Source organism: Archocentrus centrarchus, chromosome 5 (assembly GCF_007364275.1).
Source record: "Archocentrus centrarchus isolate MPI-CPG fArcCen1 chromosome 5, fArcCen1, whole genome shotgun sequence".
Taxonomy (NCBI): Eukaryota; Metazoa; Chordata; class Actinopteri; order Cichliformes; family Cichlidae; genus Archocentrus; species Archocentrus centrarchus.
Window position 1 is genome coordinate 35328228 of NC_044350.1, and position 27923 is coordinate 35356150.

The 27923-nt window shown below is 44.4% G+C and overlaps 2 protein-coding genes across 2 annotated transcripts; both read left to right on the forward strand.

Annotated features, from left to right (window-relative positions):
• The first annotated feature begins 1112 nt into the window (after positions 1-1112).
• LOC115780221 (V-type proton ATPase subunit S1-like) lies at positions 1113-19843 on the forward strand. The gene is made up of 8 exons (XM_030729306.1): positions 1113-1247; positions 16482-16504; positions 17146-17210; positions 17646-17714; positions 17789-17943; positions 18080-18130; positions 18333-18570; positions 19452-19843. Exons 1-8 carry the CDS (start codon positions 1159-1161, stop codon positions 19707-19709), a joined length of 948 nt encoding a protein of 315 aa, XP_030585166.1. The 5' UTR covers positions 1113-1158; the 3' UTR covers positions 19710-19843.
• Positions 19844-20817: 974 nt separating this feature from the next.
• Positions 20818-26933, forward strand: pde12 (phosphodiesterase 12). Its single transcript, XM_030729295.1, has 8 exons — positions 20818-21700; positions 22172-22599; positions 22679-22784; positions 23396-23540; positions 25031-25109; positions 25203-25325; positions 25466-25671; positions 26000-26933. The coding sequence occupies exons 1-8, from the start codon at positions 21129-21131 to the stop codon at positions 26117-26119; spliced, it is 1779 nt and encodes a 592-aa protein (XP_030585155.1). The 5' UTR covers positions 20818-21128; the 3' UTR covers positions 26120-26933.
• Positions 26934-27923: the final 990 nt, after the last annotated feature.

A 27923-nucleotide genomic window follows, 5' to 3' on the forward strand; every position in this document is an offset into this window, starting at 1 on the left:
TCAGTTTGAATGAGAAATTCAACAAATGTGTCCTTCACTACTTCCCTTTTTCCTTCCTGCGTGGCAGCTCCATCTTCATCATCCTTTATCCAACATATCTACTCTCCCTCCTCTCCAAACGGCTCAGCCTGAGCTGTCCCTCTGATGGACTCCTGTCCATCCTGCTCTCTCCTTCTGTCACAGATCACCCCTGACACCCGTCTCCACCTGCTCCACCCTGCCTGCCTCTTCTTCACCTGTTTTGTACACTTTCTGTTCTTTTGGATGGTTATTTCATCTCATCCACCCTCTGCTCCTTGCATCTTCACCTTTCCACCCGTCTCCCTCTCTGTGTCACATGTACAAATTACTGAGCAGGTTGGATGGAGACAGAAGTTGGGATTTTGGCTCTGTGTGAAAGATCCCACAGGACTGGGAACAGTGCACACGTGATAACTGTGATGCTTCTGGATTAGTCCTAGACCACCAGGAAATTATGAAATTATGGCCAATTATGGAGACTTGTGCCCCCCATACACACACACACACACACACAAGTGTGTTTTGCTATCTTTGTGGGGAATTTCCATTGACTTCCATTCATTTCTACAGCCTAAACCTTACCTTTACCCTTTTCCTAACCCTAACCATCACATACCTAACCCTAACCCTAACCTAAACTCAATTCATACCTTAGCCCTAACTCTGACCCCTGACCCAAAAACAGGGTTTCCCCTTGTGGGGACAAGGTTCCAGTCCCCACAAGGAGCAATTGGTCCCCACAACGTAGTATATGTCAGGAAAATTGTCCCCACAAGGTATTATAAACATACGCACACACACACACACACACACACACACACACACACACACACACACACACACGCACACGAACAGCTGACCGCTGCTTTGTTTGTGTAATTTGCTGCCTTTAATCTCCAGATATGAAATGCATTGTTCCCTCATTGTGACCTGGAAATGTCACAATGAGGGAACGACGGTGCGTTTAACCTGTGGGCGGGGCTCCCTTGGCAGCGTGCACCACCGCTCTGCCCTGTGATTGGTCAGTTCCGCCATCTGTCAGCAGGGTTTAAAGGCATGGGGCAGATTAAAGTAGATTAGGATGGGCAGGGAGGGACAGAGATCGCATGCTGGAATCAGACTCTGGCCGCCACAGCGATGGCTTCGCTGCGGAGACGCTGCTGCATCCTCCTGCTCTTCCTCCATCTGCGGTGGTCTGCCTGCCTCCACCAAGGACCTGCAGACAGGTAGGTGGAGAGACACAAACAGTCCAGGTGTGTCACCTTTATGACAGCGGTGCTGTTTCTGAGCTCTCCTAACTTCCTAATCTTTGATCCGTGATACTATCCTCCACCTTTCTTCTCAGCAGACCTCTCACTGGATTATCGATGCATTTGTTTGACCTGAGCTCAAAGGAACGAGCGCAGCATCTTTTCCAGCAGATGCTGCTTTCACATCCAGCACACACAGAATAACACCATCATCCTTTTGTACCTGTGTGTGTCCGTGTGATTAATCTAAGCCCCACATTCACTCTCCTTTTAGCTCCACCAAAGCCTGAGAATGAGATACCTGTTTAATCTGGAAACAGTGAGCTGGAGCAGACAGCAGCCGTTATTTAACGGACCTAAAAAAGGCTGAAAGAGCTGCAAATCTCATAAACAGGCCCCCAGTTACGTCATTAAGCGCAGTCCTAGTGGCGCTATAAACATCTACTGAGCGAAAATGTGTCTGTGGAGAATCATCAGGGGTCCAAACCTCCGGCTTTCTGTAAATCAATCAGGTAAAACAGCCAGTTTTTAGATAAGAAGTAAGCGGGTTTTCATTAAGTACTGATTAATGGGCCATGTGTAACGCTCTCTCCAACCAACCAGCGTCATGCTTGTTTTAGTTTCAGCTTCTTTCTCTGCATCAAGCACAGCTGATACTTTGGGGGCTAAAAATAGAGGATTTTTCCAAAAGTTGAAGGCGTTAAATTGTCCAACTTTACAGCAGAAATAAGCACTTTCACAGCCTGATAGAGTTTCCATGTTAATAACACCTGTACAGGGAGACAATACTCATATTCAGCTAAGGGTTCATTGGGGCCACTGTGATTGGCAGGTGTGCTGACACAGGCAGCTGCCAGGTGTTGGGTGTTTGTGGCTTTTGGAGCGTTTCTAATGAAAATATCTGATAAATAATAAGGATGCTGTGCACTGCAGGGTGTTTGTTAATTAGCAGGTGTCTGTGTCTGTGCAGTGTAGGATGCAGCTCACTGAACAAACTTCCTGACAGGTCACACTGACGTCACACTGCCCCCTGCTGGCTTCAAAAACCGAGCAGCCATAGTGCTAATGTAGAGGCTTTGAATAGTGGATTACAAAGCCAGTGAGTGACGGCACCGTGGGTATGTCCATCTTTCCTATACAGTCTGTGCCCACATGCAGTGAAATACATGAAATTCCAGCTGTGGTTCCAAAACTGTTTATTCCAAAGGTCCCAAAATACGGCACAAGGAAACACTTTTATGACACTTTATGGTCTTTTATTTTAACCTGTGTGTTACACACATTCAATCTTCACTCCTTCAAAATATCCCAGAATTCAGATCCCGTTTACATCCCTTTCACCATAGACTGTAGATAAAAGATGGCCACAGCCACATGACATCACCCACTGGTTCACTGTACTGTGTTTGTGTCTGTTTGTGCAACCTACACAAACGTGCTTGCGTGCAGTCCTCCAAAAACCACCAGCATGCAGCTCGACAGCGACGACTGTGCAGATCCAATGTTGATTGGCTGAAAAGGAGACAGTGGCGCTCACCGTGAGGAGCACAGACGGCTGCAGTGGACCCGTTTCATTGTTTTTAAGTTTCAGCTTTTTTACATGTTCGCTCTGATGGACCAACAGCACAACAAGATTAGCCCACAGACTGGTTGCTCATGACGCCCTCCGGTGGTGGTAAACAGCTACAACATGTAGGTGCTGGTCTGGGGGCTGTGCGCAGGATTAATGCAGAAACCTGTTTAACCCTTTAACGACGGGGTTTTCACAGCTGTGACCCTGGAACTTTTAGTCAGACTTGAATCTACTGACATGTTTACTTGAGAGTCGCCCCCTGCTGGCCATTAGAGAGAATAAAGGTTTAAAGCTCTTCCAGATGTGCTTTAATTCAAGTGTGTCAGTGTGTGGGGTGCACCCAGTCACCTGTTCACCAAACCCACCTCACCTGCCCCCGGTGACCTCACTGCACCTCTGCAGACATACCAGCCGTTGCACCTTTGTCTCCTGATTCCTGTTCATTTAATCCTGTTTGTTCCTGCTACCTGCCGGCCTGCTTATTATATCTCTGACACACTAACGAGCTGCAGCTCCTCCAGCAGAAGTCTGTTAGTGATTCCTGGTTGAGACTGAAAACCAGAGGAGACAGACGAGCCGGGACTCCGGGTCTGATACGAGCTGCCGGAGGAGCTCAGGCAGCTCCGTTTGCTCTCATTCGTTTTTCTGTTTTAGTGCAGTTAATGTGCAGAATTAAGTTCCTGCCCTGTAAAACACTGAGTGTCGGTTCTCTTCTGGAGATATTTGCCTTAAACTCGACCCCCGCAGAACGATTATGTTGCTCCGACAGCAGCTGTTTGTGGTGTGTCACAGTGTGCACATGTGGATGTGAAGGAGATTGAGAAGCTGTAAAGTCTTCTCTGGCTGTGAGCCATCCTTCATCCTCGGGGTCTGAACGCCTGTGACTGCACGATTATGCAAACAGCGCAATCCCACAATCACGGCCCAGAGAGCAGCTCAGCCTGGTTTCTGGCTGAGGGGGCGGTGGGACTCAGAGCGGATTTGGTGGCTCTATTGTCTGTTCCTCTGATTCGATGTGCATTTAAAATGTTCGGTGTGTGCAGCCTGTTGTCTCTGTTCGCTGAGAGGATGTCCTGTGTGCTCGGCTCACTTAGATTAGATTATCCATCGCTGGACAACTTTGGCAGATTATTGAAAAATCAGGCAATAGCTTCACTGCCATCCCCCATTTTTACTAAGAGAGACTAAAATCCTGATATCAGCAGAAAAGGAGCAGAGCTTTTAAAATGTTTCATTTATCACGAGGATTTGATGGGACACGGATGGAGAACTGGCAGATGCTGATTGGCTGTTTGAGGGATGAGAGGTTAATTATGCTCCGGGTAACAGAAGTACAAAATAGTAGTAGTAGTACCACACCAACAGAGTACTTAACAAGTTCATTTATTAGTAAAAGTCCTTCAGAATGCAGTACTGAAATGCTGATTGAAACATGTCAGGTGACTCAGATGCTTCCTGCAGGTGACCCTTACAGCAGCACCTGGAAGTATCAAATATAGTTAAACAGTCCTCTGAAAATATAAGAAGATGTAAATAATCCAGATACAAACCTGTAATCTGTGTCTGTGGCTCATTTATTCACAGTCAGGAGTTTAAAGATTAAAACCTTCAGCTGAGAGCTTTTAATCACAGACTTAACCAAAGATACATGTGAAGGGTAGATGGTAGATGGTAGGTGACCTATGAACCAGCTCTGTTCACACATGTAATGTTGGATCTTATATATTTTATTTTTTTTTTATACTCTTTATTTAACATTTTTCATTACAATAAAACATACAACACACACTGAACTTGGGGCACTGATTCTTAGTTAAGTATATATATACATTACAAGATATTACACCTAGTTATGCTTCCTTGCTCTTGTATGTTAACCATTTAGACCAACGTTTATTGTAAGAATGTCCTTTCATACGTAAAAGAAATGTCAGTTTTTCCATAGAATGAATCTCCTCCACGACGTCCCTCCAGTGGTCCAGCTGGGGGGAGAGTTTCTTTAGCCAAGATCGTGTAATTGCTTTTTTGCTAGCAATTGATAGAATTTTAAAAAGGTACTCATCCTCTTTTTGAAACAATTCTCCAGATATCAGCCCCAACAGAAAAATTCTAGGATCTTTGGGGATGACATACCCCAAAATTATCCCAGTAGTCTGACAGATTCCATCCCAGTAAGCTGCCAACTTTGGGCAGGACCAAAATACATGAGAATGATTGGCGTTCCGATATCCACATTGTCTCCAACATTGCTGTTCTTCCCCTCTATATCTACTAGTAATTTGCGGTGTAATAAAGTATCTAATTAAACACTTCCATCCAAATTCCCTCCATCTTTTAGAACTGGTAGACGTCTGTTGTGCCACACACATAGAAAGCCAAGCATCCTCTGTAATTTTTACTCCCAATTCCCTTTCCCATTTAGACTTAATATTCAAGGTGTTATTTCCATTATGTTTCTGCAACCCCTTATATAGTTTGGAAACAGTTTTGCATGGGAGGTGCGTATAAGCATTTGCAAAAATGTTCACAATAGTATTACCTTCTGGAGGAACACCTTTTTTAATTTTTGTATTGTAAAAGTGCCTGACCTGGAAATATTTAAATAAATCTCTATTCTCAAGGTTGTAATCCTTTTTCAGTTGCTCAAATGTTTTAAAAGTGTTACCTTCTACAAACTGGCACAAAGCCACAAGCCCTCTATCTTTCCAATCTAAAAAAGAAGAATCTAATTCTCCTGGTCGGAAATTTGAGTTACAGGAGGGCCACATCAGAAGTCCAGTGACATCTGCCAATCTGTACCTATCAACCACTTCTTTCCAGATTAACAATGTATCTTCAAGTATACCATTCCCATTTTTGTCTGTAACTATTTTACCTCCCAGATGTGTTTGAGGTTGGACCCCACCCTGGCTAAGTTCAATCTGTTTCCATCTAGTCTCCATTTCCAAGGAGCACCAGCAGACCATGAATCTCATCTGAGATGCGTAATAGTATTCTCTCAAATTTGGAAGAGCCAGACCCCCCTGGTCCCTATTAATTTGGAGTGTTTTAAATTTTACTCTTGGTCTAGTCCCGGACCAAATAAATCTGGAGATCAATCTGTCCCAGGCGTGAAACTGTGCGCTAGATATTCTAGTAGGCAATGACATGAAAAGATATAAAAATCGAGGAAATAGATTCATCCTCACTATTTCCATTCTAGCTGTGAAGTCCAACAATAACCTTGCCCAGGCTGTCAAATCTTTTTGTATGTTTTCAGTAAGATTATCAAAGTTCAAACTAAATAACTCATCCAAGTCTCGAGAAATGAATACTCCTAAATATTTTAGCTTTTTGGCATCCCACCTAAGTCCATATGTCTTTCTTATAAATTTACTAGGTGAGTAGTTAATTGTCAGAACCTGTGTTTTTGTGATGTTTAGACTGTAGCCCGACAGTTGACCAAACTCAGTTAATGCTGACATAACTCTGGGGAGCGTTGTATCTGGATTTTGGAGGTATGCGATTACATCATCTGCAAAGAGGGCAATCTTGTGTTCTATATTTGCAAAACTAACTCCCTTTATCCCATCATCCTCTCTAATGGCCTGTGCCAAGGGTTCAATGAATATTGCAAAAAGCGATGGGCTTAGACAACATCCCTGACGGGTTCCTCTGTGTAGTTGGAAGCTGTTTGTTAGGTGCCCATTGATTTTTACCCTGGCCCGTGGTTCATCATAAAGTGATCGCAAACACCTAATAAATTGGTTATTAAAGCCCAGGCGCTCTAGTACCTTATATAGAAAAGTCCAGTTGACCCTATCAAAGGCTTTTTCTGCATCTAAACTAATTAATGCGGCACTGAGGCCCTGCTTTTTAGCTTGGTCTAGTATATGCAATGTTCGTCTTATGCTGTCATGGGTTTGTCGGCCTTTGATGAATCCCGTCTGGTCTTCATGTATTAGGTCTAACAAATAATACTCCATTCTCCGAGAAATTATTGATGTAAAAATTTTATAGTCGACATTCAGAATTGAGATTGGGCGATATGATTCGCAGTATTCAACATTTTTCCCTTCTTTAGGGAGGACCGATATTACAGCTTCTCTCCAAGATGGTGGGGTCTCAGCTCTGCTCAATGTCCAGTTCAAAGATTCAAGCAGGACAGGAGATAGCTCCTTCCTGAACGTCTTGTACCATTCATTTGGGAACCCATCGCTACCTGGGCACTTATTACTTTTCAAATGTCCAATAACTGTATCTAATTCTTCCTGTGTGATGGGGGCAGTTAGAGTTTTGTTTTGGGTTAGACCTAGTGAAGGTAGATCCAAAGATGCCAAATAATTATCAATATCAGTTATGTTAACTGATCTTGGGGCAGAATATAGTGTTTTAAAATAATTTTCAAAGGTCTTATGTATTTTATCCATGTCATAGGTTAAATTACCATCAGAGGGTTCTCTAATTTTGGTAATCGAATGCTTCAAATGGTGTTTACGAAGTTGTCTGGCTAAGATCCGGGTAGCTTTTGGGCCTGATTCGTAGAATGTTTGTTTGCAGAATCTTAATTTTTCCTCAAGTTCCTCGAGTATCATATCGTTTATTTTGTTTTTAGTTTTTGTTATTTGTTCTAAAAATTCTCCATTGTTAGTCATTTGCTGTTTTAGTTCTAAGTTCCTCAGTGTTTTTTCCAGTTCATCGTATTTTAACCTCTTTATTTTTTTAAGGTAAGCAGTTCTAGAAATTAGTCTCCCTCTCATTACTGCCTTGACCGTGTCCCAGACTAAGGTGGGATTTACCTGCCCATTATTATTGTCTTTTACACATTCCATTATTTCTTTTCTAATCTCCTTTGTTGTGGATTCATTATTAAGAATACCTATATTTAAGCGCCATAATGTTGTTTTAGGCCTACTAGTCAGACAGATGGACAAATAGATAATATTGTGGTCTGAAATATCAGATGTTCCAATTAAGCATTCCTTCACTTTAGATCTATCAATGGTGTTCATCAGAAACAGGTCAATCCTGGAGTGGACTTTGTGGGTAGAAGAGAAATGGGTAAATTCTCTTTCTTTAATATGGAGACCCCTCCAGACATCAAACAGGCCCATCTCCCTGATCAGGATATTTAGGTCTTTTGACCTACCAGTTTTTTGTTTCTTATGGCTTGTCGTATCTAGAGCATAATTAGGGATTGTGTTCCAGTCTCCAGCACAAATAAGAACTCCTTCGCTAAGTGAGATAATGATGTCAAAGAACGTTTTTAAGAAAGTCCTGTCGCTCTCTGGCGGTACATATACATTAACTATCGTGACCACAACATTATCAATTCTCCCCTTTATAATAACAAATCTGCCCTCTTTATCTCCCTTCTCAGATATCAATTCAAAGTTCAGTGAATTAGAAATCAGGGTGATTACCCCCCTCTTTCTACTGTTTCTACAAGAGCTATAAAACGTGTTTAAGTAACCAAGTGACTTAAATTTGTCATGTTCTTGTTTAGACATATGTGTCTCTTGTAAAAGAGCAATTTGTATCCCATCTTTCTTCAATTTGGCTAAGACCCTTTTTCTTTTCACTGGACTATTCAAACCGTTTACATTCAAGGAAGCAATTTTTAAATTATATGACAGTAATGTACATAAATACCTTGACTGATTTGGCCCCTGAATCCAAAACACGAACAGTAACAAAACAAAACAGTAACAAACTGACTTCCAAGGTGAGGAGAAGCTCCTTCTTCTCGCTCTTGACCCCGTTGGCAAGTCGAGGGTTAAACCTCTCAAACTGAGAGGGCCCAAAAAGGACAGTAGAAGCGCCTTTGGGAAAAAACACGTCCATCCTATTAGTCCAACGTAGAAAAAAGATAAACAGTGACCTCTCCCACGAAGTAGTAAATCAGAGCCTAGTCAAAATAATACTGCATTATGTCATGTTGTTCTGCCTATTTTCATTCGATCATGCTCCGCTGGAAATCCTGTAGTTTGTTCTTGGCTCTCAGCGCCACCGCAGCGCCGCTGTTATCCACCGGCTGCCAGCCCAGCAGCTCCCGAAGCCTCCACTCCGCTCTGGAAACACCGTCAGCTATCGCCGGTTCCTCCGCCTGGATTCCACGTCTCTTCAGCTCGTTGTAGGCTTCCCGAGCGCTGGAATATGTGCGAGTTCCTGATTCCCAGTGGATCCTTATGTTGGTAAACGGTGTTTGAAAGCGGATGCCTTTCACTTTGAGCGCTTTCTTGATAGCGTTATATTCTCTGCGCTTCTTCACTATCTCGGGTGCATAATCGTGGTCGAAGTGAATAATTGAAGAGCCCACCTGGATCTTGCCTTTTTCCACACTTCTCTTAAGATCTTTTCCTTTGTGGAAAATTCCAGAAAGTTGACAATAATAGCCCTCGGTGGTGATTCGGGTGGGGGTTTACTTGTCAGAGTGCGATGTGCGCGCTGTATTTTCAAGTCCAGGTCCTCCGGTAGTTGTAGCTGGCTTCTCAAAAGCGTTTCGATATACTGTGTAGTGGAGTTCCCCTCCTGACCTTCTGGCACCCCAAATACACGGACGTTGTTTCTTCTGGAACGGGACTCTAAATCAAGCACTTTAAGCTGTGTTTTCCTCTGTTGTTCGATGCAGAAGCACAGCGCCTCCGTTGCCTCCTTTGCCCAGGTCTCTACTTGATGAACGCGGGCCTCCGCCTCATCAACACGCTCTGCCAGGCCCTGTACTTCAGTGGCGATATTGTCCAGCTTACCGTTGATCTCATGTCCCAGATGGTCGATATTTTGTTGTAGCTTTTCATTATCCCCCTTTAAGGCAGTCTTCAAATCGTCGATAGCCTTAAGAATTCCTTCCGAGTCCATATTCGTTCCAGTGCTTTCAGCGTCCGAGCTAGCCACGTTGTCGTTAGCTTGTTTCAGGCACATGGTAGCCTTAGCTACTAGGGCACTTTTATCCTGAGCTTTAGGCATTTTTGTCGATTTTTTATGGCTCGACATGTTTCCCCTCCCGTTCATAAATTATTTTATCGAAACCGTGAGCGGATTAACGAGTTTTGAACGGAATATTTTGAAGTTAAGGTGGGAGAGAGGCTCTAACCACCCGTCTACTCCATTTGCTCCGGAAGTCCCCCGGATCTTTTTTATTTAAATATAATGGCGATGGAGGTCCTGCACAGAAAACAGTAACCAGCCAATCACTGTAACTCAGACCTGCTGAAGTCCAAACTGAGCGTCAGACTTTGAAGCAGACGGTCTGAGTTTGTCAGAAACTTCTAATCTGCAGGGATTTTCCCAACAACCATCTGCAGGACTCACAGAGAATACCCAGAGTAAACAGTGAGCAGCAGCTCCCAGAGGTCAGAGGAGGGCTGCAGGTCAGACTGCTCCGAGCTGATAGGAAGGCAGAGAGGCACTTGTTACTATCAAAATGTGCAGAAGAGCGTCTCTGACCACTGAGCATGCAGAACCCCGAGCAGCAGACGGGCTACAGCAGCAGAAGACCACAGCGGGTGCTGCTCAGCAAGGAGCAGAGACGGAGGCTACAGGTCACACACACAGTCAGCAACATTAGAAAAAGAAGACTCAAAAACCTGGTCTGGTCTGAGTCTCAATTTCTGCTGCTACATCTGGATGGTGGGGTCAGAATTTGGGGTGAAACTACAGCTCCATCCTGGCTCGTGTCAGTGCGTCAGGCTGCTGCTGGTGTGGAGGAGATTTTCTTGGCTCACTTTCAGAACCAGCTGAGCATCGTTTAAACCCCACAGCCTACCTGAGTGTTGCTCCTGACCAGGTCCACCCCTTCATGACCACAGTGTGCGTCCAGCAGGATAACACACCTGAGAACAGAGCACCTTTAGGTGGAGTCACATCATGAAGGTGCAGCATCTGTGATGTTAATGTGGACCAACATCTCTGAGGAACGTTTCCAGCTACCTGTTGAATCTGTGCAGGGTCCAACCAGGGACTAGTGAGGTGTACCTAATGAATTGTCCTGTGAGTGAAGATGGATTATTCATACAGTGGTATGCAAATGTTTGGGCCCCCCTGATAATTTTCATGATTTTGGTTGTTCAGATCAGCAGTTTCAGTTCAATCTTTCATATAGCAGATGAACACAGTGATTTCTGAGAAGTGAAATGAAGTTTATAGGATTTACAGAAAGTGTGCAATAATTATTTAAACAAAATTAGGCAGGTGCATAAGTTTGGGCACCCCAACAGAAAAATGACATCAGTATTTAGTAGATCCTCCTTGTGCAGAAATAACAGCCTCTAAATGCTTCCTATAGCTTCCATTGAGAGTCTGGATTCTGGCTGAAGGTATTTTGGACCATTCTTCTTTCCAAAACATCTCCAGTTCAGTCAGGTTTGATGTTTCTGAACATGGACAGCCCGCTTTAAATCCCACCACAGATTTCCAATAATATTCAGGTCTGGGACTGAGATGGTTGTTCCAGAACGTTGTACTTGTTCCTCTGCATGAGTGATTCAGTAGATTCTGAGCAGTGTTTGGGGTCGGTGTCTTGTTGAAGTATCCAGCCCCGGCACAACTTCAACTTTGTCACTAATTCTTGAACATTGTTCTCAAGAATCTGCTGATACTGACTGGAATCCATGCGACCCTCCACTTTAACAAGATTCCCAGTACCTGCACTGGCCCCACAGCCCCACAGCATGATGGGACCACCACCAAATGTTACTGTGGGTACCAAGTGTTTGTCTTGGAGCGCTGTGTTCTTTTTCCACCATGCATACTGCCCCTTGTTATGTCCAAATAACGCAGTTTAGTTTCATGAGTCCACAGCACCTTATTCCAAAATGAAACTGGCCTGTCCAAATGTGCTTTAGTGACTCTGTTTGTGGCGTGTGTGCAGAAAAGGCTTCTTCTGCATTACTCTCCCATACAGCCTCTCACTGTGCAAAGTGCACTGAATAGTTGAACGATGCACAGTGACACCATCTGCAGCAAGATGATGTTGTAGGTCTTTGGAGCTGCTCTGTGGTTTGACTATGACTGTTCTCACCATCCTTCTCCTCTGCCTATCTGAGGTTTTTCTTGGCCTGCCACTTTGGGCCTTAACTAGAACTGTGCCTGTGGTCTTCCATTTCCTCACTATGTTCCTCACAGTGGAAACTGAAGCTGAAATCTCTGAGAGAGCTTTTTGGATCCTTCCCCTAAACCATGATGTTGAACAATCTTTGTCTTCAGCTCATCTGAGAGTTGTTTTGAGGCTCCCATGTTGCCGCTCTTCAGAGAAGATGCAAAGAGGAGAAACACTCGCAATTGGCCACCTTAACCCTTTCTCATAATTGGATTCACCTGTGTATGTAGGTCAAGGGTCAATGAGCTTAAAAAACAAATCTTGTTTTCCAGTAATTAGTGCTAAAGGTATTCAAATCAATAAAACCACAAGGGTGTCCAAACTTATGCACCTGCCTAATTTTGTTTAGATAATTATTGCAAACTTTCTGTAAATCATATAAAATTTATTTCACTTCTCAACTATCACTGTGTTCATCTGCTATATGATAGATTTAACTGAAACTTGTAACAGTCGTAATTGTGATGTCTCTTTACGACAGTCTGGTCTTTTTGTGTTGATGATGTCACCAGTGTGCGCCCACCGCTCCTCAGTAGAGAGCGCGGGAGATGTGTTTTTGCAGACGGACATTTTGGCTTGAGGCGGACCCTTTCCTTTTCCTTATTTTTTGTACCGTCATAGGTTGTATGAACACTGCTTGTTTTCATGTATGTTGATGTAGCAGCCATTCAACCAGGCTTCATAAGGTTGTGAAGATTACGTTTATTAAAAGGGCAACACTGAAATTCCCAATGCCAGTGTGGTTGTGCGTTTTTTGGCTGCTGGATAGGCACGCCCGCCGCCTCCTCTTCACCACCGAACACAACCCAGACGTTACAAACTGCTGATCTGAACAGCCAATGATTTATAAAGGAAAATCATGGAAATTATCAGGGGTGCCCAAACTTTTATATACCACTGTACATATTAGCATCAGTGTTAGGAGGAGGATGCTACAGAGAAGCTCTGAAAGTCCTTCAGGAACTGTTTTTAAAGCAAAACTATATAATAATAATAATAATAATAATAATAATAATAATAATAATAATAATAACAGCTCAGCTTTGAGCAAACACTGAGATAATAAAAAGCATCGTTTGGGTTTAAAATGTGTTTCCTTCATCGAAGTGTTTCCACCTGCGCTCCTCTCACTGTGGTCAGGGGTCACAGCCATGCACAGCCACCCTTACCTGCTGCTTTAAACAGGTGGAGCTGCTCAGTTGTCCTTTGACAGGTGGTGCAGCAGGTGGTTGTATACCTGTTTCAAAGATGGTGTTTTGACATCTCTCCCTCTGTCCACTAAAGCCGGCCGCTGACCTCTGCGTGCTCGTCTCACTGTGATGAGGCAGCCAATCAGATCGTTCCACTCTGTCTTCATGGGTTCGTGTTTCACTAAAACCAGAGGTGGGAAGTAACGAAGTACAAATACTTCGTTACTGTACTTAAGTAGATTTTTCAGGTATCTGTACTTTACTTAAGTATTTATTTTTCTGACTACTTTTTACTTTTACTCCCTACATTTTTACACAAGTATCTGTACTTTCTACTTCTTACATTTTCAAACAGACTCGTTACTTTTTAACACGTCAGAGAGAAGTTTGTATTTCCGGTCAGTGCGCCGTCAAACATCAAACGATCTGAGCCTAAACGGAGGAATAATAACACATAAGAGACAATCGTACTGGTGTATCCTCCATCATCGGGGCTTATCTCGTACAAAGGGATTAAATACACAAACCCATATAATTAATGTATCATTTATAGCGCTATAATCGGGCCGGACCGAGTCCGTAAGTTGCGCTGCGGCACATAAACAGCTTAGCTAGCGCTACTGAAGAGGAGCGAGCATGAAGGGAGTAACGTGTGGCAGGTAAATGCAACGTTTCTAAATGCTCAACAAATATCAGCAAACACACAAAGTGTGTGCAGTTTGTCACACAGTGTGTCTGCTAGCTAAAAGAAGAGATGCTGCATGTCAGGGAGAGCAAAGAGAGAGAAGTTCACTCAGAGATGGAGAAAGAGGACAGGAGAGGAAGAAGAGAGGTTAGATTTAAAGGTAAGGACTGGAAAATAAACTGAAGTATGCTGACTTTGTGTAATTCAAAGATTGTATGAAAATACTGCAGTTTAGGTTAGCTTGTTGTACTGTATTTACAGTAAAGCTCTGTGTTGGACTGGAGCACAGTGTTTGTGTTCATGGTCAGAGTTACAGGTTACATCAGTGCAGCAGAGATGAGTTTGAATCAAAGCTGCTGATGCTGAGATTCATTCACTGAATCCAACATTTCTACAGCCTGTATGCTGTCAGTGTAGGGGATGGAGATCAGCTCAGAGAGCTGTGAAATACTCGGTTACATCTTTGTGAGTTCAGTTCATCCACACAGAGCAGTAAACCTCAGAGCAGCAGCAGCAGGTCAGCTGATCACAGCCTGCACACCAACATCATTTACTGGAGCTCACAATAGAAAGTTGTGATTCTTCTCCCCATGCAGAGCCACTACAGCTGATCTTAGGGTTCCTCCACCTTCTGAATCCCACTGTAACCCCTGAGTATCCTTATGTTTGTGTTTAGGTGGAGGCACAGTTTATCAAGCATGTCTCAGTATGACATGCTTGATAAACCTCACCTAGGCATCCTAGTCAGATGCCTAAACCAGCTCACCTGGCTCCTTTTGATGTGGAGAAGTGGCAACTCTGCGCCAAGCCCTTCCTATGGAGGACATGGAGAATAGAGCTGTGTTTAAATTCCCTTTAACAGTTTGTGTCCTACATAACAGATTCAAGCTGAGAGCGTTCATTAGGATTAAAATTTAGATTGGAATAATGTTTGCATTCTCATGTAATTTTATTTTATATTATTACAATAATATATAACGAGGTTCGGTTAGTTTTACACAAAAATAGCAGGTAGAAACGTCCTCCAAAGAACTACTTTTACTTTCTTACTTTGAGTACATTTCAGAGCCTGTACTTTTTTACTTTTACTTAAGTAGAGAAGTTGAACCAGTACTTCGACTTTTACTAAAGTATTTTTTAACATAAGTACTTGTACTTCTACTTAAGTACAGAATGTCAGTACTTTTGCCACCTCTGACTAAAACATATAAACATAAAAGTGATTAAAACAGCAGGACGGGATGAAGTCACATCCTGGAGCTCACGGCTCGTTACATGAAGAAAATCATGGGTCAGATCTGCTGCTTAAGCTGATTCTAGCATTAAATCTGAGGCCATTATTTTTCTCCTGCCTGTAATCTGGGTCAGAGTGGATCCCATCAACAGCAGCAGGTCTGTGTGCCAGCCTCATCGCTCTGATCTTAACTAACCCAGCAGGTCGGCTCCCGGGTCACTCAGGTGTATTCTGAGCACTTACACTGTCACAGGTTCCTCTCCTGTTTGGTTTGGGATCAGGTGTGATGTCATTGTTGCATTTACACCAGTGAGCCTCATCATTAAATCTGCTCACATGGCTGGGGGATAACACGGATCATCCTGTTACAGCAGCACCTGTCGAGGGGCGGGATTTATCAGCAGCAGGAGAACAGTCGCTCCTCAAAGGTGATGTTTGGCAGGAGCGGGAGGGTGGCTCCCTCCTCCCTGCAGGCATCTGAGCATCTGCAGCCAGATCAGTCTGTGGCATCGGGAACATTTCAGGTTAAAGTTTGGTGTGCATCTGTGCCTCCTTTCTGGATCCAGATCTGAATCCAGATCCAGTCCAAATGTAAACAGTTCTAATACTTCTTCCTGAACTGGAGTGGATCCAGTTCTGCTTGTGAGCCTTCAAAGAACAGGTCTGAAAACCTGTAACGATGTAGCGTTTCTTCTGTGGGAGGAAAGTCTGACAGAATTGATTGGTTGCATCTATCAATCATTGAGGTAGCCCCTCCCACAGCGTCAGATGGGCCCGGCTGTGGGAACAGGCTCCCGGCGCTCCGGTTTGAATCTTTTTCTGCTTTGAACTGGGCCAGTCTGGTCGGGGTACCACAGTGGGCCAGAGAAGGAGCGCAGGTGGTTTAAATGATGGTTCATATTCATCATCATTTCCTGACACACGGCCGTGAGCTGCTCTGATGGCATCAGTGAGTATTTGATCTATGAGAGCTTTAAGGTTTCAGATGATGCTGAGAAATGATTCAGACTGCACATATTTCTCTTTATTTCTTTGCTTTATGTATTTTCACATTTGTTTGAGACGGCAGATTTATTAATAGGACACTAAATGTTACATCGTGTTTAATTATAAGTTTATTTTCCCACGGGTCAGAGCTGGATTTATAAACTTCACTCACTGAGATGAATATTGATATTTTACAGACACTGAGATTCATTCATTTTCCTGCTCTAATTATTCAGCTTTTATTACACATTTACAACATGTGACATCTTTTAAAATGATACATTTAGTTGTTTTTGAATCATCTCTACTGGATTCAGGTATTTACAAATGCTGACCCATAAAACCTGAAATTAACTCTTAAAAGAAGAAAAAGGACCCGTGGGAAAAACGTGCTGATGGTAAATATGAGGAATAAAAACAGCGTGAAGATGAATTTATTGATTCTCCTTTCACTTCTTGTTGCAGCGCTGCCGTTTCTCAGGAACACGGTGAGATCAATCTGTCCCAAAAACCCTCACCCAGATGTTTCTGCTTTACTTTGAAAGTCACTTCCTGCTCTGCAGACGCTGAGAATGATGGAGATCAGTGGTTTAAATTCATGCACACAGATACACATTAATCACAACGAGAAACAAAGCTGAGGAGGTGAGGTCAGTCCTGCAGGAGGTAAGGAGGTAAAGGAGGAGGCAGGGAGAGAAGGAGAGGACAGGAGGAAGAGGGATACTTTATTGATCCTGCAAAGGAAATTATTATTACAGCAGAAAATACAGAAAATATTGTTACAGAAAATATTACAATCTACCATAAATAACAAGTGAGTCCAAAGCTTCACATAAACAGTGATAAAACCAAATAAATAAAATCTATTAATGTAGGTAAAGAAGAGTAAGACTGAGACTTGCATTAATAAATAACATGTACACTAGGAAGAGGAAGAAGTCACACATGCAGCAGCGTGACAGCGAAGCATCGAGCAGCAGATATCATGAGTTCACCATAAAACTGCAGATGGTTACCCTGTGCCTTTCAGAATAAAGTCTGTTTTTGTTGGTTATATTTTTAGCATTATATAATATTGAGCTATAACGTGCATGTTCATGTTTATAAAATAATCCTGTTTTCTCTGCAGAGAATGGGAGCAGTGACAGGATGAGGACAGAGGAAGGTTTGGGACCTGCTGGAGGACGACTGCAGGTAAAATCTGACCTCTTTTTTTACTCATGTTTAACTTTAAAATCCAAAATGTTGAGTCCTGAATTCAAAAGTGTCTCAGTTTAAATTTAATTTGAGGATTTGTTAAAAAGCAGCATTTAGGAGCTGAGACTGTAAAATAGAAAACATCCTAATCTAAAAACGTGCAGCCGCAGCCTCCCGACTTTCTGTCAGGTTTGAACTCTGACCTTTACTTGCTTTCACAGCCTGGTGTCAGAGGTCGGACAGGCTGCCGCTCCATATAATAAACTCCATATTAGATTCACATGGGTTTAAAATGATATTCAAACAAAGAAGAAAAATGTGTTCTCAGCTCTGAGTGTCTCACAGTGATGATGAAGCAGGAGTTTCTCAGTAACACCTGCTTTAAAAACATGTGAGGAGAAAAATGATTGACAAGTTTGTCGCTGCTTCCAGTCTTCAGACGCGTCACGGAGGAAGCTGCTTCAGACAGCGGGAGCCGCAGCGTCCCTCCGCCCTCTGAAGGTTCAGTAATCTTCGTCTGATTTTCTCCATCGTGGTCGCTCAGTTTCCTTCTGACATGCTGTACCTGCCAGCAGGTGTTCTCCAACGGGCAGCCGTGCATCTTGTTCCAGGCCAGGAAACTGTCTCTCCGCTATGACAAGCAGAAACACCTGGACCTCACAGAGCGAGCCTTTTCTCCTCAGAAACCTGTCGACACCAGCCAGTCCGTCTGCCGCCAGGACACAGCCACGTACGTGCACCTGCCCACCTGTCTGACTGTGTGTTGTGTAAAAACCAGCTGATAGTCTGAGCGATGCAGTGTGCCCTTCAACAAAGGTGCAGCTGGATCGCTTCATCACCCTCACCTGTTGCCTGTTCCTCTGCAGGTTGGTCATGAGGTTTGGAGATGTGGAGGATTTGAGAGGCCTGTCCATCAGGTTAGTCCTTACCAGTCAGCCAACCATGCACTAAAAACAGATGATCAAATATGTGATCAAACTGTGAGTTTTGTGATCAGAGCATCCTCATAAAACATGCAAAGCTCTTCTTTTTAAGACTGAACCCAGCTGCAGATTTACATCGCTGTGCTGGGGCGAACGCTGCGTGTACTGACGTGTCCTCTCGGCCCTCTTGTGTCAGACTGCAGCTGTCCAACACCTTTTACGAGTCCTCGGGGCAGTCGTGGTTCTCGGTGGACAGCGTCTCGCTGCTCTACAACAGTTCTGAAGAAGCTGCGTTCAACGCCAGCGAGGTGTACGCTCCATCCTCCTCCTCCTACCGCTGCATCCACGTCAGCAGCCTGGAGCGGTACAGTGCCCTGCTGCTACCCGGCACTGACCACGCCCGCCGCTGGTCCATCACCTTCACCGACTTCCAGGTACCCGTCTGACCCAGCTGACTCTGACCGATTCTTTAATGTTTCATTTCTTGTATGGTGTAAAAGGATGTGACAAAGTCCTCTTTCAATTTAAAAAACTCCCAGAAATGAGTTTCCAATAATTAAATCACTCTGACCCTGTTTCACTCATTTCCAGCTCTAGATTTTCAGTCTAGAGAAGCTTTGCATGATTCACTGTTCAAATGAACGTATTCACCTCACACTGCAGCAGGGTGCAGCCCTCAGAGGAGCTGTTTCAGCTCCGCTTGCTTTAAAATAACTTCCTTCCTATTTTGAGCCCCTTTGACTAGCAGGTAGGCGGAGCTTCTGGGGTCCCAGAGAGTGCCAAGCACCTGAGATGGTCATGTTGAGGACACCTGTTCTCTGTGATGTGATACAGATCCAGAAGTATAAAAAACTGTATGAAACTGAGTGTTCTGAGCAGCCTGAGGGATTATAACCTCTGACCTCACTGTTTGAAGCTGTGTTCAACAGTCTGTATATGAGTTCAAATAAAGGAAGCCATGAAATGCCACTGATGGTGCTGTGGTGGAGTTTGGCTCCACTCTTCTTACAGAATCTCCTGAATGTTGGAGCGCCTGAGAGTTTGGGCTCCTCAGGGCTCAGACTGATGCTGTCAGAGAACAGGATTCCTGTGCCTCAGTTTTATCCTCGTTAGGGTCGTCTGCCACCTCCACAGAGTTCAATGTTCTCTTTGGAAGTCTGAGTCGGGTTTGCGCCACATGTAATGACCCCCAGCTTTGACTCATTAGAGGAGCCTCGTGTTTAATGTTGGTGTCATTTTATCTCAAAATATTTTTCTGGTCTAATTTGAATTGTTACTTTCTTCCTCGTGAACAATATTTGATCTGTTTTCACAGATTCAGGCCTTCAGCGTCACCTCGGGAAAGTTTTCCCCGGCGAGCGACTGCACCACCTTCCTGACGCCGGCCATCCTGATGGGCCTCATCACCTCCCTCATCCTGCTGCTGGTGCTGGCCTACGCCCTGCACATGGTCATCCACCTGAAACATATCGAGCATGACGAGGAGCACAAGGCCGACGTCTACTTCCCACAAAACCCCGAACAGCTGGAAGAGTACTGCGTGGAAAACCTCACTGAGAAAAACCTGATGTAGGCACGAAGGTGGTGCACAGACTTTTAGCTGATCCGGCACGAAGCCTCTGGGACGATCCACTCTCAGCTCAGGATTCACATTTTTCTAAACTTTTGTAATTTACCCATGAAAGGATTTCTGTTTTTATCTTAATAATAAAGGCTGTTTCTTCTTCTTCTTCTTCTTCTTCTTAATAAAACTGTAAATCAAAAATTCAAAGTTTAAAGTCTGAATGTGCAGAGTTAAAGGAAGACAGAGCTAAAGTATTTCTATTTGTATTTTAATGCAGTGGACAAAATACATGAGGAAAGCAGGCCTGATTAATAAATTACTGTAATTATAATTACTCTCAACACTATTTAAATATTTTTGATTATTGCTCAAATATACAAAGTTATGTTCTGTAGTTTGTCAAATTTCAAACTGACTTCAGCTCTGTTTGGATGTCTATGAGCTGAACATTAATTATTAACGCTGTTATTATAATTAACTAAAACGAAACTAAAAACTAGAATTTTGAAAAACAAATAATGAAAACGTCTTCCAGCTGCTCCCTTTAGGGGGCGCCACAGCAGATCATCTGCCTCCATCTATCCCAGCATCCTCCTCTGTCACACCAACCCTCTGCATGTCCTTCATCCATGACCCTCCTCTGAGGTCTTCCTGTTTTCCTCCTGCCTGCAGCTCCAGTATCTCCAATATCTCCAAAATAAACTAAAACTATGGAGGAAATCTGCTTTGTTCTAGTACAGATGAGGCTTTGATGGACGTATTTACTTTCAATAAGCTCTGTTTTTATTGTAATACTTATTCTGACTTTCCTTAATCTTGCCTCCTGTATTTCCCCTCAATAATACTCAAAAAGACTAAAACGAAGCCTTTTCAAACCTACTGTGGAAATGAACTATAAAACAAAGAGTCAAAGCAAATAAAACAAAAAACTAATTAGAAAATAGAGAATTTTAATAATGCTCATTATTAATCCCTACAGTAAAGTCAAACGGTAAATGCTTCTGTGAAGTGAAGCGTTACTGGTAACATTTTCAGCTCTCCGTACAGAGTGGAGCTGGTGTAACTCTGATTCTGTCCGGTGGGGGCGCTCTGGAGCCTGTGTAGGGAAACAGCCGAAAAAGAAGAAGAAAAAGCAGCTCAGGCTTCATGAAGATGCGGCTCGCGCTGACGTTTCTGATGGATTATAAATATTAAATAACGTTTCTGAATCAGCTGTTTTATCCACGAACCCTTTGACTTGTTTAGTCTGAATCCTCACCGCTGGAGGGTGAATTAAACACGTCATTTTAGCGGTTTTCCTGCTGGGGTTAGCATCCTGCTGTTAGCATATGGCTAACCGGTGTAGTTGCTGACCCGGGAACCGATAGTCACCGGTTCTGGTACCCTCCCATTCAGTCCCGCGGTCCTGTTCCTGCAGACGGGGCCTTCATGTTGAACCACCTCTCCGCTGCTCTAACGCTCTTCCCCCGCCGACTAGTCGCTTCCTCCCCGCGAACTTTCTCCGGAGCGCTCCGCCGTTTTTGCGGGATGGAAGCGGCCGTGGTGAGGTGCCTCCCCGGGGAGCCTAAGCTCACCATCTCCTTCTGTCTGCAGGGCAGCCACAAGCACATGCTGCGGGACCAGGACGAGCCGCTGGGCAAGGTCCTGGCCCGGATCTCCAACGGCATAGCCAAGAACCAGGCAAAGGCGAAGAAGTCGAAGAAGAACCGGGGTCAGGAGCAGCCCGGTGAAACGCCGGAGCCCGCCGTGGTGAAACTGCTCTACGGCGGGTTAGAGGTGCCGGAGACACTGCTGAACGCGGAGGCGTGGCGGGACGGGTCCGTGCTGCAGGTGGGAGATGTTCAGTACTCGGTGCAGAGGAACGCTCCCACTTTCACCACCGCGGAGCTCCCGGTGTCCCTGATGGCCGGCTTCCCCGTCTGCCCCAAACTGGAGGTGGAGTTTGGAAACCTCCAGGACTGCGAGTTCAGCTGGTTCAGAGAACCCTGCCCACACACGAGGTAAATCCCCGGAAAAGAAGGTTTAAATGTGAAGCAGAGATGGTATGGTGCAGTCCAGCTCCACGGTCTCAAAAACTGCACCCTTCATGTGTGGTGGCAGGGGAGTAAACGGTGACCCGGTCATCCCACACATGGAGACAGTGTCCCACATTTTTTATTGGCTCTGATTTGATGACTCAGGTCCCTCAGGCAGGCCCAGGACACACTGTAGAAGCTCTAGATGTCATCTTCACTGTAAGATAGACTCAGTTTGTCAGAGAAGACACCCCCTCGGCTGTAGAAGGTGTCTTCATGGGCTGTTTAGTGAAGATAAGACACAAAAGCACCAACGTGTCTGATTCTCCCAAAGAGTAAACAAACCTTTACACTGCAGGACGTCACAGCTGCTGATTTCTCTGAGGTTGTTGATGGTTGGCACGTGTTAATCAAATCAAACTGACATCCTGCTCTCCTTCTTTGTCCTTGTTCCAGGTCTGAAGCTCATGGAGAGGCTTCAGGTCAGGACAGTGGTTGGACTCAGGTCGGGTGTGAGCAAGTTTACGTCCCATCCAATCAGGACATCAGCTTCAGACTCAAACTGAGCTGCACGCCCAAAGATGGAAGCCGTGGCGGCCCGGCCAAGGAGCTGGTTTCTGTGGGAGCCGTGGAGGCCGGACCGGGCGTGTGCCTGTTCGACAATCGTCACGCTTTCACTGCCAAAGAGACGGACTGGCCGACCGTGAGGGTGGTGTCGTATAACATCCTCGCCGACATCTACGCCCAGACCGACCTGTCCAAGACGGTGCTGTACCCGTACTGCGCCCCCTACGCCCTGCAGCTGGACTACAGACAGAACCTGATCAAGAAGGAGCTGGCCGGGTACAACGGTGACATTATCTGTCTGCAGGAGGTCGATAAAGGTAATCACTGCTGAGAGCACCAGAATACTGAAGCTTGTTTTTTTAACCTGACCGTGTTCGTGCTCTCTTGGCTCTTCAGGAGTGTATGTGGACAGCCTGACTCCGGCTCTGGATGCCTTCGGTCTGGACGGCGTTTTCAGGGTCAAAGAGAAGCAGCACGAAGGACTCGCCACCTTCTACCGCAGGTCAGGCCAAGCTGGATTAACCTTAGCGTGCTTGTTAACATCGTCACTGATATGTGAAGCTACATCAGTGTTTGCTGTGCTGGGAGCTGTTCTTATCTTATTTAGTGGGTTCTGTTTCTGAGCTAAAGTTATTGTTGCTCACTGTTGATGCCTGAAGCAGAAGAGACGCATCGATGGAGCATAAACGTCACATCCTTCAGATTCCTGAGTAAAAACTCCACAAACCTGGCTTCACTCCACAGGCTGTTAGAGGAAAGTTTTTAAGGTGCATTAAAATCTGTGCAGACACTGGTAACAGATTTTAGTGCGAGAAATCAATTTTACTTAATGTACTTTAGTGTACTGTGTGTCTTATGTGGTGTCAGCGCCCATAAATAAGTAATTGTGTGGAAAGTTTCAGCCTGTTGGGTTTAATATGTAAACCTTCTTGTTTATGTGTAACCTTGGTGGCATTATCACTGATTTATTTATGATGATGATGATGAGCCCTGGTGAACTGTCCAGGGTGTGAAGATGCTTATCTGTCAGCCCCGCCCTGAATCGTATAAGTGGAAGAGGATGATGATGATGATGATGATGATGATGCTGAAGTGACTCCTGTTGTTCTGTAGGTCAAAGTTTCAGCTGCTGAGCAGTCACGACATCATGCTGAGCGAGGCGTTGACCTCTGACCCCATCCATGCTGAGCTGCTGAAGAAGGTTTCTACCAACAGCGCCCTGAAGACGAAGGTCCTGCAGAGGTCCACCTCGCTGCAGGTACTGCTGCTCGCCACCAAGGCTGCCCCATTAACTTCCAGGTTCTAGCTTTGGAAGCAGGGATCAGGCATGTGGATCAAATGTTGGTGACAGCGTGCCAATCTGTGGGTCAGCAGCAGGAGCGCTAACTTAGCTTGGAAGAAGCTAACAGCTACAACCAGCCACACCCACACCTTTCCTTTGAACATACTGTGCAGAAGTCTTGAACCACCCCTCATGTTTATAATTGGCTTCATTTTTTAGGTGGTCTTCAGGAACAGTTCTCCGGTTTTCTGAAGGTCTTTTTCTTTGGACATTGGCTGCTTTTCCAGTCCTGGTACCTGACCACTTTCAGAGGAGGGATTTTTGTTTGTTCAGCCACTTAATGCTGACCTGTGATTCATTCAAGCAGAAAAAAGGAATGAACCCGTCTACACATAACTGACGACTTGGCTAATAACCAATTATCTTAAATTGTTTTTTTAGGCACTTTGTTACAAGCAGCCTGTCACAAAAACGTGTTTGTTCTCATTTCTTTTGTTGAATCTATGAAAAATGACAAATATAACAGTTTATTCATTAAATAGTAGAAGTGGTGCCTCATCCTTACTGCAGCAGTGTGAGATCATCCTGGCAGAGAACAGAACCAAAGGCAGAAACAGCCCAAGAGCTTTGAATGTCCTTCAGGAGGCCTGGAGAACTGAGACTGCTGAAAGCACTGACAGGAAGCTTCTCAGAGAGTTCAGGATGAAGGAGGTCACACCAAATACTGACTTTGAAGCTTGTTAGAATCACACAAACTCTGTTTTTGCCTCATATCCTGTATTTCTCTGCATGTTTCACTATAACGCTGCACCTATTTCCTTTTTATCCAGCAAGATATAAAGAAATGAAGGGTGATTCAGGACTTTTGCACAGTACTGTATGTCTGCAGAAGTTTTTATATTTAAACCACAGACTGAGGAACCTCCTCCTAACTCTCTGTGCTCGTTACAGTCAGTGTAACATTTGTTGGAACGCTTTTATTACACTTAGGGTAACATTACATGTTCCCATCAACCCTTTTAAAATGATTCCTCACCTGCTGTCTGTCTGTGTGTCTGTGTGTGTGTGTGTGTGTGTGTGTGTGTGTGTGTGTGCGTGTGTGTGTGTGTGTGTAGGGGAGAGTGAGGCACAGTGATGGCTGTGCTGTGATTTCACTGATATTTAATGTAAAGTGATCATTCAGAGACCCCTCTAACCTTTTTTACCTCTGCTCTCGGTCACTCTTAAAGTCTTTCTGGTTGCTCACTCAGTAAACAGAATGAGAGAGTGAAAGCACACCTGCCCAGGTGAACAAGGATCGAGTGTCCACAGACTTTGTAAAGTTTGGTTGTTGGTTCAGATTTCTGCCTGTCTGGGAGTTTGTGTTGGACTTTTCTCCTCAAATATAAGAAATGCCCTCCAGAGCAGTTTATTCAGTCATGAGGAGAACGGCTCGTCTCACCTCTGAATCGTTTGTGTCCCTGCAGGTCAGTGTGCTTGAGGACCTCCGTAAACCCGGCAGGAGGGTCTGCGTGGCCAACACTCACCTGTACTGGCACCCAAAAGGTAAAATGTCCCATTTACCTCCATGAACACCTGAGTCGCTGAGATCAAGCAGCAGAGATGAGTACGCTCTGAAAACATTTATTTCCTTTGAAGGGGGGAATGTTCGCTTGGTCCAGATGGGCGTGGCTTTGAAGCACCTGAGTCATGTGATCAATGAGGTTGCACCTGGAACCCCTCTGGTCTTCTGTGGAGACTTTAACTCCACCCCAACTGCAGGTAACTCCAGAGTAGTAACTTCAGCTGAACCTCAGACCTGCTGGTTTGAGAAACACAGGTCAAAGTTCACTTCAGCATGTCTGGATTGTTTGAACGCAGCACAGCCTTCAACAGGTTTGTTTGCTCTCTGCTGGTCTCAGGTGTGTTCCAGCTGCTCAGTGAGGCTGTGGTTCCCCCCCAGCATGCAGACTGGAGCAGCTCGGGCCCGGAGGAGTCCTGCAGCATGGAGCTGCTGTCTGCCGTCCCCCCTCTGCTGAGCGCCTGTGGACAGCCAGCCTACACCAACTACGTGAGAGGGTTTCACGGCTGCCTGGATTACATCTTCATCCAGCCGGACAGCATGCAGGTACTGATGAGGGTGTAGGAGAACCTATGGGGCCGTTCAGCAGTGACTCAGTGGGCTCAGCTCAGGCTTCGTGATGGTTAAAGCTGGGGGTGGGACGCCTGGGAAAGCATGAGCGTTAATAACTGTTCTCCCAAACGTACCTGTGTGGGTGTACGTGCCCCTACACCTGCACCCAGAGTGGAGCGGGCAGCAGTCACTGTTTGGGAAACACTGGGATCATCTTTTAGCCAAAACATGAGAATCATTTTTCCAAATGAAATCAAAAAATGATGATACTTTAAAAACTGAGTTTTCTTTAACTGATGAAACTGAAAACGTGTGTGTGCAGGTGGAGCAGGTGATCCCTCTGCCCAGCCACGAGGAGGTCACCACCTACGAGGCTCTGCCCAGCGTGGCTCACCCCTCCGACCACATCGCTCTGGTCTGCGACCTGCGCTGGAAACCCTGACCTCTGACCTCCAACCGCGACGTTCTTAAAAGCAGGAGCCTGAGGTTTAAAGTGCATCCCTGCAGGTTTCCTGAGAAGAACCAAGAACTGTCTTCACCCACAGCACAATGAAGGTTCACGTGAAATCATTCACTGGACCTATTATTAGACATCACTGATATTCAGTGTTGGGATGAGAAAAGTAATTAAGAGCACATTTTAAAAAGGGAGCTGATTACTTTGGCTGGTAAATACTCAAAAACAAACTCAGTACTGCATCATCTGATCAGTGATCACTGAGGTTTAATTCTGGGGTCATAGATGAATATGAACCTTTTACTAGAAGTATTTATTATCAGATTTTAAATAAAGTCTGCAGTCTCTCACTTACTGTCATCCATCTGTATCTAAAGGAGGGGAAGATGTTTCTTTACTGAGACCCAAAAATGAAACATCTTCTCTCAGTTTCCTCCTTCACTGAACTGTTTTTGACAGTTTGTTCTGTTACAGCTTTATTTACAAAAACAGGTAAAATGTGACACAAACAGTATTTACATAATCAAATGATGTTTATTTCATAAGACACGATGATATAATACCAGTCACACGTTTGAATATCTACAGTCTGAACTTCAGTCTCATATGTGATGATATCAGGAATATTAAACCTCTGATGAACACAATAAATGCAAATTTATCTGATTCTTCTTACACCACCAGGGTGAGAACTGTAACAACATCATTTTCATAAACAAATGAGAGCATAAACACACTGTGTGCAGCAGTTTCAGGTAAGTCTCATTAAAGCCAGGGGTGAAAGTACTTTTAAATTCTTGCTGGTACTATATATATATATATATATATATATATATATATATATATATATATATATATATATATAAAAAATAATGAAAAAAAAGATTTTTCAGAGAGAGCATTTGGATGTGACGCTGAGCACGTGCACTCAGCTTCTTTGGACGACCAACGCGAGGTGTGTTCTGAGTGGACTTTTAAAACGCTGGATGATCCTGGCCACTGTGCTGCAGCTCAGTTTCAGGGTGTTGGACATCTTCATGTAGAGCAACAATTCATCTTTAAGGTCCTCACAGAGTTCTTTGCCATGTTGGAACTTTCAGTGAGCAGTATGAGAGTGTGAGAGCTGTACTACAAAACTGAACACACCTGCTCCCTGTGCACACCTGAGACCTAGTAACACTAACGAGTCACATGACATTTTGGAGGGGAAATGACAAGCAGTGCTCAATTTGGACATTTACGGGTGTAGTCTCTTAGGGGTGTACTCACTTTGTTGCTGCTGGTTTAGACATTAATGGCTGTATATTGAGTTATTTTGAGGAAAGAATAAATTGACACTGTTATATAAGCTGCACACAGACTACTGTTCATTGTGTCAGTGTCATTTTGTCTGTGTTCTATGAAAAGATACACTTAAATATCTGCAGACATGTGAGGGGTGTACTCACTTTTGTGATACACTGTATAGTAATGAGTAAGTAGGTGATCGTTTGCTCACATAAAGAGTAGAGGTGTGTGTTGTCTGTTGTTTATCACTGAAAGAAGAAACACAGAAAACAGGTGGCCGGGGGGGGGGGGGACAAAAGGCTTGAATGTGACCAGAGGTTGGATATGGAGATAACCCCCCAACAGCTGTAAAACAGAAAATACACCCACCCTTTATATGACGTGTGTCACAGTCAGGCAGAGAGAGGGCATCAGCCGGTCCACAGCTCTCTATATTTAACTTTATTCTTTTGATGGAAAAATAAATTCAAATGAACTGAGCGCCTCATGCACTTTTCATTAA